The 12,327-nt window shown below is 37.1% G+C and overlaps 1 protein-coding gene across 1 annotated transcript; it reads right to left on the bottom strand.

Annotated features, from left to right (window-relative positions):
• Positions 1–905: 905 nt before the first annotated feature.
• Positions 906–12,327, bottom strand: LOC149730436 (atrial natriuretic peptide receptor 1-like). Its single transcript, XM_089885983.1, has 23 exons — positions 11,841–12,327; positions 11,083–11,239; positions 10,701–10,849; positions 10,195–10,370; positions 9,716–9,879; positions 9,292–9,401; positions 8,896–8,998; positions 8,451–8,640; positions 7,471–7,551; positions 6,980–7,114; positions 6,626–6,719; positions 6,202–6,331; positions 5,800–5,871; positions 5,603–5,680; positions 5,056–5,230; positions 4,521–4,679; positions 4,134–4,289; positions 3,486–3,654; positions 2,954–3,100; positions 2,232–2,424; positions 1,873–2,047; positions 1,442–1,540; positions 906–1,137 (listed from the first exon to the last, which is right to left on the bottom strand). The coding sequence occupies exons 1-23, from the start codon at positions 12,251–12,253 to the stop codon at positions 971–973; spliced, it is 3,492 nt and encodes a 1,163-aa protein (XP_089742109.1). The 5' UTR covers positions 12,254–12,327; the 3' UTR covers positions 906–970.

Below are 12,327 nucleotides of genomic sequence, written 5' to 3'. Positions count from 1 at the left end.
TAGGTTCAAACAGGCTGTCGAACAGTTTCGTTGGGCAAGAAAATGCGCTGCGGTTAAAACGAGACCAGCGGCACGAAAGACGGGGGTATTTTGATGACAATTACAACGAATCTTACCGCGATCGTGCCGAAAATAAACGGATGGGGCAACTGTGTACAGGGGTGGTATACTCGGCTACCGACTAAACTAGTCGGTCGCGGTAACTATTGGTTACCTCGTTTTTTTAGTCGGCCGACTAAAATTTAGTCGGTGGTTTTTCACATTTAGTCGGCCGACTAAGTTTCTGTGCATTACTCATTACAGAAGTTAGTCGGTCAAAATCGGCCGACTAAAATTTTAGTCAGGCGACTAAAAAAGCAAAATCAAACTTAGGCGGCGACTAGTTTAGTCGGTAGCCGAGTATACCTTCCCAGAGCTCAGTAAATAATAAGAACGCTGACTGAACTAAAACGTCACATAATCTCCAACACTTGACACAACAGTATAAAAATACAGCGAAAAATATACACGAGTCCACATTAAAGCAATTCTAATTATTCATATTGTCTATTGCCCTATTTTAAGGTTATTTGACTGCATCGTTCCGTGGCGCTTATGAGTTTAAATATCTTAAGTTGTATGTTCATCAGAATCCTGCGGCCCCGGAAAATGCCGGTGGGTTGAAAACACACAGAGAATCACACAACTTTGCCATTGAATCATAAGCAGCTTAACAGCGACACCTCGCGAGCAGATTTAACCAAACTCTGCAACGATTTTAACAAAACCAAAGCAAGTACAATTTAAACACTTTCATCCCTGTAGGACCTCACCCATCTAGAATAAAGAAATACCCAGGTTCACTACAACTAATGGTATTACATACTACCATGTAACTCTAACAAGGTTTGTTCTAACCAACAATATCTCATACATACAACTTGTATTGGCGAATAAACAATCACAGTGTAAGCAGTAACGTCACACGTCATCATACGTCATTAACTGATGACGTATCTAAGGGGTCTTCCCCAAGTAGAAAGTAGGTATCCATCTTTCCCTTTCCTTTCATTTCCACCTCCCCTCTGTGCTGCATGATGAAACTTCCCAACTTATCAAGTAATAACTTGGTTGAAGATGAGAGATGAATGGAAAGCGCTGTGGGGGGATGGAGTGGTTTATTAAGGGTTAGGTGCTTATCCTACTAAGAATAAGTGCATTCAGCACATTTTGTTAAGTTTTACAAAATACATATATGATGCATAATTAAGTGCATCTATATTGCTGGGTTGGCTACAACAGTGGTTCACTAAGACTTTTAAATGTTTTTGTAAAAGTTAAATCTTTTTCATACTTGCTTATAAAAGTGAGGGAAATGTAGTATCGGTATATGTAATACTTGAATTACATATAAATGTTAATAAACAACTTCACCACAACGTTGTTGATTTGTTTAACTTACGTAGCGAGTTTGACTCCATTCTTGAAGCTGTGTTCACTGTATCACCGAACAAACAATATCGAGGCATCTTCAATCCAACAACACCAGCACAACATGAACCTGAATACATGATATTTGTTTACACACCACCATGTTCCCACAAAGTTACATACGTGGTAACTTGTAAGCGGACACGAGGTGTATGAAACAAAACACCCGTGTTATAACGACTGTCGTTGCCCCGCCATGTGAGAAAAAATAAGTTACATTCATTCAAATTATTGTTCATTAACTTGTAAGTGTTTACATATGTCATAAAACTTTTCGAACAGTTAATTTAAAATATTTAAAAAACTATAAAAGATCATGTTTGTCCGTGTTACGTATTTCCCCTGTTATATCAATAATGTTCTACAACTAGATTGTCAAGTATTTTTATAAATAACCCAAACCAGAATGGATTCCAATCCTTAGCTTGAGTTGTTCCTCTGGTCGATGTCGAACATGGAAACTTGTGACGGCTTTCAACAACGTAAGTGATGTTCGTGCTATCTCAGCTGCGTGGTGGATCCCGTTACGAACCGGCAACCCCGACACCAACATGTAGGCATCGCCTATTGTTTCTACCTGTGGATAAACACACGATTAAACTTGGAACAATATGTTTGCTTACTGTAAGTTTACTGTATAACAGTTTTAACTTTTAACCGTTAGTTTTGTGTCTGAAAGTCTGCCATTTTTCAATATTTCTCCTGTTTTAATTAACTTGATCAACACAAGCATGATCAACTAAATAAAACCACATTCTTACTTTGTAAACATCGAAGTTCTCGATGATAGCATCGAACAAAGTGTAAAGATCGTTCAACATGTCGACTACTTGCATGGGACTTGATGAAGCGGACATGGAAGTGAAACCAACGATATCCGAAAAGAATATCGTCACACTTTCAAAAGCTTCAGCCTCGACTGGAACTCCACGTTTTAACTTGTCAACAACGGAACTGGAAGTTTATTGTTTAATTACAACCAATCTAAATTAACGTTGTTTTGCTGTGAATTCCCTTCTCTTCATTGTTTTAATTATTTTGATCTACATAAAATAATCACCCCCAAAGCAACATACGTATTTACTTGTAAGCTGGCACAAGGTTTGTAAAACAGAACACCCGTGTTATAACGACTGTCGTTCCCCGCCATGCGAGAATAAATAAGTTACATACGTGGTAACTTGTAAGCGGGCACGAGGTGTAGGTAACAGAACACTCGTGTTATAACGACTGTCGTTTTTCCGCCATACCAGGATAAATAAGTTACATACGTGGTTACTCGTAAGCGAGCACGAGGTGTATGAAACAGAACACCTGTGTTATAACGACTGTCGTTGCCCCGCCATGCGAGGATAAATAAGTTCCATACGTGGTGACTTGTAAGTGGTCGCGAGGTGTATGAAACAGTTATTAGGACTGTCTGTTTCTAGCCACGCGAGAATGAAGCAAGTTACATTCATTCATATAAACTACCAACACTCACACAGGTAGCATCTGGTAAAGTAATTCATCAGCTTTACGTTTTTCCTCCAGGTAAGCCGCCGTCCTCTCTTCCACCAATCCTTCCAAGTTGTTCGCATATTGTTCCATACGATGAAGAAGATTCTCAACCAGGTTGCCCCCATTCTCCCTGCAGTGATGCACAATTATTTTCACCATCATTTTGTGTTCATCACTGACACAATTAACCAACTAATACAATATACATTCTCCCTCCAGTAATTTATTCTGTTACATATATTTCATAATGCTGGTTCTTTTATGATGATCAATATTAAAACCAAATCAGGTTGATTCCTTGCAACAGAAATTATTGACAAAGTAAAAGAGAAAGGTCATTTTTAAACAAACGTTTCTTACATTCATGCTTTGCTGACAAATGCCAAAGGATCTCTTCAGACTTACAGGTTATTTTATTTTAACTAGTTTTTGGATAAATGAAAACACCGGATCAAGTTTCACTTCAACAAAAGTTCTTTACAAACAAAAAAAACAAACATTAGTTTTGAACAAACTTGTTGAATTTCTTGATGATGTCTTTGAGTTGTTGAAAGTCGGGTCGTTCCGATGGATCTTCGGCCCAACACCGTTGCATGAGGAGGCACAGATCATCCGAGAGGATGGAATGATCGAGTAGAGGGCGGAAGTAAGGGTAACACCCGTTGCGAACCTTGGTGATGATACCTGGGATGGGGGGGGTTTGATACCAATGTATTATCATAGTATATATTGCCCTGTATTATGTATTACTAATGGTAGGGCATAGCATAATACCAATGTAGAGCTTTACCATCGTATGATGATGTTTAGGATGTGGGGGTGAGTGAGGGGTTCATCATGGGTTGGGATATCAGTACCAATGTATCTACACATGACAGGTGTCTTCTTTATTTATTACAATAAATTGTATTACTTATATTATATATTACCTATATAATTCAAAGTACAGCATTATTTACTTATAAAATACAGCCAATACCCACAGTAATGCGAGGATACCAATGTTTTGGATCCTACATAGCTTTGTGAACATTGGATTATTTTGTAAAATAATCAACCCAGGGGTGATTACTGAGTTGAAGTGATTGTAGTTGGCTTGTTTAAATACAACCTTCCCACCAAACCCCCTTCACATACATATGTTACCAATGACAACCCTTTACCTCTCCCACCAAAATGGATCCCACCCACATAGAACGTTCCTTTCCTCAACGCAATCTCGTGAACGATGATCGCAAAACTATAGACATCTCCTTTCTGGCTTCCGTTAGGTGGGGGTATGGGGCTACGTAGCAACTCAGGGGAAGTCCATAATTTTTCTGGGGTCAGATTTAATTGTTACTAATATAAATATTAACAAAATAATAAAAAGGACAGGTTGAAGCATGGAATGAAAAATAAAGATAATATAGAAAAAATATGTAATAGTTGCAAATAACACATGGATAGGTTGAGCCTTTAAAGATATGTGGATAAATATCGGTGAATGGATATAAACAGATACATATTGGTGAATACACATGGGTTAAGAATGTGAACAATGACCTTACTTTCATAGAAATTATCGGAATCTTCATATTTCGACATCGATCTGAAAGTAGAAAGTCCGTAGTCGGTTATCTTGAGGACGAACCTTGAATCCACGACGCAGTTGCTTGATTTAAGATTTCCATGAGAGTGGATGGGACTGCCGTGTAAGAAACTCATTCCTGGGGATATTTGTGTAGTTTGTGTGGTTGGTGATTAACATACATGGGCCAAAGACCCCCACAAAGGTAGCAGCCTAAAGCCTCGAACCCATAACCCCCAAGCTAGAGACTTTAAAAAGTTTAAGCACAGATTGTTTATTGTTTTGTACTTTAAAATCTTCTCATATATCCTAATTGGTTCCTACATGCCAACTTCTAAGCACACAACCAAATGCCGTCATATGATATGAAGAAGGTGCGTTTTTTTTTTATGCGTTTAATTTTAAACTAGAAATCAACAAACATTTAACTAATTAAACACACCTAAACTGAACATAATAAAACAATGGATCAAATTATCGCACTTATAGTTGCACCGGGTCAACCTCGGTCTTACCTTTCACAATATCATTCATCAATGAAAACCTAAACATCCAATCCAAACGAATTTCATCGTTTTGTAAAATATCCTTTAAACTTCCCTTGGGACAATACTCGGTAAGGACGCAGATACGCGGGTCGAGACACGCACCTTCGAACCTCGTGATGTGATCGTGGGATACGTCGCGCATCTGTGAGTTTAATATAAAGTGCATATGATGGAGTATTTACTGCTGATTAAGGCTATGGACACATTGTGTGTCTCTGGTTATGAGTTTAAAAAAAGGGTTTGATATGATATGCTGTTATAGTGGCGGTTCGAGGTTTGGCACTGCTATGTGTTGGTTGTTGGGCAAGACACTTAACGGTAATTGCTTCAACCCAGTGGTCGTTAATGGTTGTTTAAATGGCAAATATATTCACCCACAAAGTTACTCAGTAACCATTTTGTAATAAAGAGGTAGTAAGACGTACTGTTTTTTTTTTGTTTGTTCTAGAGATTTAAACGGGTGAATATAAAAGAATAGATTGTTATAAACATAAACATCTCATATTATTCGTACATGTTTTAATTCCATGAGAAACTTCTTCGTCAGATCAATCTTGCGGCGACTCATCAGTTTCACCGTCACTAATTTACCCTGGGTGTAAAATATCGGTAAATATTTGTTGAAAACTAAAAAATATAAATGTTTTGATTAAATATATTGCTTATGTATGGACATTTCACCATATTGGAGTTATAACTATAAGGTGTCACCTTGTACATGGCGGTTGTCGTGAACGAATGATTAATTTTCTCGCTGATCAGTGAAGCGGCGCTTGTTTTCCTCTGTTTAAAATAAAATGATAAACATTTATTTGTCTGTTATGTGCTGGAACTAATTCAAGGGTTAATTAGTTTTTTTGCCGCCCTAGGATAAATATGTTATATTCATCCATTCATATCGATATAAATAGATAGTCTGGTTGTTTTGGGTAATGGGCCGACTCTGGCCTAAATCTTAAGTCCCACAAGAACCTTAACCATTTAAAACTAATTGTTGTCAACTTTATGCAATTAGTCTAAACTAGAATCAAACAATCAAAACAATCAAAGTAACTCTAACCCCTAACCCCAGGGTCTGAACTCCCACCAACAGGGTTTGAACCCCCAACCCACCTTCTTCAAGGATGGGTTAACAGTAGACGATGCATCGCTTTCGCGAACTTCACTTTCATTCATCAAACTTATTTCCCTCCAATGAACTCTCCATAGCTGGCTCTCCAACTCTTTCTTAAGAAGATATTTCCTAGATATCAAGTTAAAGATATCGTGATTGAATGTGATATTTAAGATGATGGTTCTTAATATTAGTTGGGCAGAATAAAGTGATTATTGCCTGAACCAGTGTTACAGGTTTGAAGTGTAATTAATATATTGTGGGTTTCCACTTTTTATTCGACATTTTTCCTTGAGCAGTTTTATTCGTAGCAGGTTTTAACGACTGTCGTTTTGCTGCTAATTCCCTTCTTTTTGTTGTTTTAATTAATTTGATCTTGTCTATCGTATTCGACGAAATAAATAATATTTATGTAACAAACACCTGTATGTTGTGACGCACACGACAGCTGAAACGGCGGAGAAACAAACGAGCGAAACCACGGTAACAATGGTGAAGTACGTTTGGTCGTTCGTCTCTATAACATGAGTGCGAATTAATGTAACAAATGTAAATATGGTTTGTTTATAACTTTTAAGAATAGTTTTATGTTTATATTGATACCTTCCCTTTTGTAATTTTGTATTTATTGTTTATAAACAGGTTCAATTTAAAATCAATGAATCAAGTATTATTCATTTGTTAAACAAATTATAATGAAAAAGTTAATGATTTTCAGTTAAATATAAATGTATTGTATTTTTTAATCTCATCAAATCAATCAAAGATATATTTGACCTTTCAGACACTTCTCCTCCATGAACCCACATTTGGGGATATCCAGTGGAGGGGATCCCCCCGGCCAATGCGATGACGTTTCCTCAACATAGATATCATATTCACCATAATACCGACCAACACTTCGGAAGCGTCCTGAACAAGGGAATTCAAATATAAATGGTGATGTTTGGCGCTACGGCACACTGGTTAATGTGTCTAGTTTTAAACTAGAGGATACAGGTTCAAGGCCTGTTGTTGCTACCATTGTGGGCGTATGTGTCCTTGGGCAAAAACATGAAATAAAATCTTGCTGGAATAAATGTTTTAATTTACAGACAATAAGTTACTTTTATTCAATATTAATGAACATTTTTGTATTGAAATTACCAAAAGTTACCCGCCCAAAAAATTGTTAAAAATCTAACGCTTTGAGTTAAAAAAGATCACTTGACTTCAATTCGTTTTCTACTAAAATGGAATCTAAAATATTATTGTATTAAACGGCTCACCTTGAATGGGATCTAAGTCCAAAACTACAAAGTCAAGAAGTCGGTCGCCATTTTGGTCGATGATAACTTCCCCCATCACCCCTGTTATAAATGGGTGGGGGATTATTACAACTCTATTAAGAATTAAATTATTTTTTTTATTTCATTTGTTACAAACATACTTAGTTTAATGAAATATCAAGATATTATGTTTGTGATGTTTTGATTTTAGGAAATGTTGTGTTCAAATTTAAAATAAATTTAAATTTCTGTGTTCTATATTAAATAAAATATCTCGACAATGTTAAAGGTTTTTAAAAAGTTACTTTGGACAAATTGAGACGTTTTAACGTTGAGGTCACTTAAGGTCAAACTTTGTTAAAACTCGAGCTTAAAATTTCATGGTTGGGTGGAAAGGTCGCCACCTTTGGTGCGATGGTGTTTTGGGTGGAAAGAACTTTCACACAATTACTGGGTTTGTTACGTAACAAATGGAGTGAAATAAGTGGTTATGACATCACAGTGGGTTGAGTGGTTATAACGCGGCATCGCAAAGAGGTAAAAATGAACATGGTTTTGAATTTTAGGTTTTTAGTTTTGTAAGTGAAAGGGTGGTTAAACAACAAACACGATACCACCATATAATATGTAAATTAAGTTAAATACGATTCAAATTAAACAGGAATTATTAAGTAAGACCATTAAGACAATACACATATGGCAGTCATATAAACAGAACAAAATGACTTTATTTTCAAGTGTTACGGTTTAATACAAAAAAAGGTAAATATATCATATTATTGTATATGGTTGTTATGTTTATATTGTCCTAAAATACACACACTTCTAATACACAAAATCCAATCAACTACAAATAAGTTACATATGTGTTGTCGTTGCCCCCCCACACAAGAATAAACAAGTCACATTTATTCATTTAACCAACTTGAGTGAAGACAATTGTATCAAATATATTAAATGAATCGCATTCATTCAAATACCTTGAAACCTTTTATTTATGATATATTTTTCCAACAACGTCGTTCCATTAGGGAACAGGTTCCGATGTGTGGAGTGACATAATGGGTGAAGTTGGTTGGAGGTCGAGGTCTGGTTGTTGCTCAGTGTTGAGTTAAGTACGTCAGCGAGAATCAGTAACGTATCATGGAAATACGCAGGGTACTTGTTTTTCTAGAGGGGGGGTGTTTAAAGGTTGAATTGATTCAGATTTAAACTGAAAGTGTTTAGACCTTAATATTCTGTTTGAGTGATTTTACTTTTGGTGGGTGAATTATTTTAAGAGTTGCTCTTAATATTTTACTGAAGGCCGATTTGAATTAAAATCAATTCGGATAATTAAGTTTTAGTTACTGTTAAATATAACTAATGTATTGCCATGAAAAACAACTGGTATATCAACATGAAAACAACTTTACTTCATCTTACCATGAAATATTCGTGCTTTGTTTCCACTTTAAAGTTTTCCATCTCAAGTTTCATCATTGAATCAACAGCTTGTGATCGCTCAACGTCGGATAACGATCTTTCCCTGCAATAACATGGACCTTATGCTCGCTGTCGAGTTATAATACGGGTGTTTTGTTGCAAACACCTCATGCTCGCTGTCAACTGTTAACATAGAGTAAGTTGGGGTAAGATGGGACATGTTTTGATTCTCTTATCACCCCAATGGTAAACAAAGATTATTTACAGAATTAGATAATTGTATTCTCACGACTCTTTTTGAGTGTTGTTAATTGTTTAAAACATGATTGGGAAATATGGGATATTATGTGCTGAAGGTGTCCCATCTCACCCCACAGTAATACACACCAACCCCACCTATCAAGTTCCATCAATACATCATCCACGAACTTAAGATATCTATGTGAGTGATCGAGTGGGAGGGTAATGATTAGAGAGGATTCAAGAACTTCGCGGAGGTTAAGATCCTGTTATGAAGGAGGGGGGGTTATTGTGGGTGTTTGGACACTCGAAGCTAAATGCATTGCTTGGCGTTTAATTCCACCAGCACTGTTATAGTAATTAATACGCCTACTCCTTACCAAGAAGATATTACTTTTTACAGAAATAAAGTAACATTAGGTTTAGGTTTGTGTTCAACACCCACACTTTTTAACTGGCCCTTTTTCATTTACTTTTTAACCAAAGCCAGTTTTCAATAACTGTTGTCTTATGTTATATCCCTACTCGTTGTCTGAATATGATCTTCACTATTCAAATAGATAAACATTATGTTCCTTACATTAACCTCCTGTCCATTCTCATCTTTATAAACCCACGGTGTTGCTCCAAGTTTGTTCTCGAGGTCGATAATAATGTAAGCGAAGTCCGATGTTGGATGTTGATGAAGGTACGCGGCCGTGAGAATCTTCCTCACGATGATGTCATCAGCACTTATTAGGAGGACTTGTGGTGGAAGTGGGAACAAAATGTTAATCTTGAATTGGTTGCACCACTTTTCACAGGTGTTTATATAAGTTAAGTTCTTTTTGATCGACACTTAATTTTAACAGATGGTTTAAATTGATAACATCGTTAATTTAATGATCACCTTCAATACAAACATTGTCGCCCATATATATATATATCAGGTAAAACGTTTTTATTTTAAACTGAAACCGTCTTAAGTTGGAAGTTAAAAATTTCCAATAAACGTTTGAGAATAAAGACAATCGTTTCATATATATGGACTGGTATGTTTATGTTGAAACAACAACTTACTTCGGCTGTAAGCTTTCACATTGAACATCAAACTATCAAAGTTGATCGGTTCCCCCATGTTTGGTGGGTTATATTCATTAAACTCAGCCACCCTGGTTTGGTGCATGTTTACCCCGGTGATCTTCTTTGTTACCACGGCAAATATTCCTTCAGCGATAAAGTAATGATTCCTTGAGCTGGAAGGGGGGAGGGGGTTGTTCAGTGTATGTTATTAACTTATTTATCCTCGCATGGCGGGGCAACAATAGTCGTTATAACACGGGTGTTCTGTTTCATACACCTTGTGTCTGCTGGCAAGTTATAACAATGAAATTAATTAAAACAATGAAGAGAAGGGAATTAGCGGCAAAACAACAGTCAATAAAACACGCTGTGGGTAAAACTACTTAAAGTTCCAGATAAATGCGATGCTGCCAAACCTGAAACAGGATACAATAAACACAGTAAGCTGTAAATAATTAATCAGAATAATTTATAAAAATAGAAAACCTTGGTCCGAACCTCACCTCTTATCTAATTCATCATCAAATATTTCGTTCACCGTGTTCGTCCAGTTGTAATACCGCAGTATCGCCGACACGCAATCACCCACCTTCACGGCTGCAAGCCCCGTCCTTATCATTACGTTGGCTGTCGATTCGTGTTCATCTGGAAGCTGTGGTTTTCGGTTAGGGAAATACCCAGCAGGGGACTTTGTTAAACATAAAGTGGTCAATGAATATTTTTAACTTTGTTTATTTTGTATTGAGTGGACGTATGGATAAAAATGCGTCATCGTGACGTAACTGACACAAGGCGTATAGAACAGAACACCTGTGTTACGACTGTCTTTGCTGCCCCACCATGCCGGTTTAAATAGATCACTTCTATCATTAAACAAAGTCTCACCCTCAACACATATGAAATAGCTCCTGGTGTTAACGTAAGTACATTCCAATGAGCCGTGAACGACATAACACGTGACACCGAGTAAGCGTCAACCGGTCCAATCATGGCCGCCATCCCGTCCTTTATCATCGCGTCTACCGAAGCTATTTGCGATAATCTAAACAAATATGATTATACTTGTATGAAAGCAAGGGCCAAAAGAACTGTGGGGTAAGATGGAATATCGTTATAGAAACTAGATCCCATATTTCCTGGTTGCGTTTTTAACAACGCTCCTTTGGAGTCGAGGGGTGTGGTTATATAATTTCGTGAATATTCTTTGTTTACTACAAAATGGGACGATGACAACATGTCCCATACTACCCCACTATTATGCATGACCAGTACGTGTTAAATAGATTCCCTTAACTATGTTGTTGCCGCCAAACATATTATGAGTCTGAAATACATTTTGATGGTTGTTTGTTTTGTGATTTTATCTATAATAAGATTATAATGGACACTTGTGAGCAACGTCGCATGCATTATGGAGCCAGGTCTATATTTATAGCGTGGTCATGTATAGTTAACGCCTGTCTCGGGTTGTTTAAATTGTCAACCATACAGAAAAACAATCACCCACAAAGTTACACGAGGTGTATGAAACAGAACGCCCGTGTTATAAATAAATTGCATCCATGCATTATGTTCGATTCCATACAAACATCGACAACCAAAGGGTCCCGGGTTCGAGCCCAGGTCGCGTTATTTAATATTACCTTGATGAAGTTCTACCCACAGCATTGCCCGAATCATGATATTGGAGGTTGATGTTGAAGTCTTCAAGTACCGGGGAGTTGCGTAATGTCTTCAACGCTACAGTGAGGGCTGGCTTCACGAAGATATAAGACCAAGGGTAGGCGTGGTATTTATCCATGGTTTGTATGGGTGGGGGGTCGGGATGGGTGATATCGTCGTAAGAGGGGCTTTCCCATGGACCCCCAAAGGTGTTGTCATAGTCACCATCATTATGGGATGCATGGTTGTCATGGTAACTTAAAGCTAAATGTTCCAATGCATTGATACCAGGAACCATCACTGTGACGTTTATATCCCTTATTGATGACGTCACTTGTAACAATGACACGCAAATACCGAAAACGCGAAAACTCGTTGAACCGATATACGTCATAATAACACTTTCTTTCGTAACAATTGAAGCATCACCTGCGTTGCCAAAAACTGCGATAAAAAGTTTTTAAAATT

Source organism: Ciona robusta, chromosome 10, assembly GCF_009617815.1.
Source record: "Ciona robusta chromosome 10, ASM961781v2".
Classification (NCBI taxonomy): domain Eukaryota; kingdom Metazoa; phylum Chordata; class Ascidiacea; order Phlebobranchia; family Cionidae; genus Ciona; species Ciona robusta.
This window is presented reverse-complemented; position numbering and strand designations above follow the sequence as displayed.

Bases quoted from the DNA above. Each gene is read 5' to 3' on its own strand.
- LOC149730436 (XM_089885983.1), bottom strand. From the start codon at position 12,253: ATGACGTATATCGGTTCAACGAGTTTTCGCGTTTTCGGTATTTGCGTG. The intron at 9,402-9,715 runs GTAAGGAACATA...CCTTCATAACAG, and splicing joins AGAATGGACAGGAGGTTAAT to GATCTTAACCTCCGCGAAGT. The intron at 8,641-8,895 runs GTAAGATGAAGT...CCCCCCCTCTAG, and splicing joins CAAAGCACGAATATTTCATG to AAAAACAAGTACCCTGCGTA.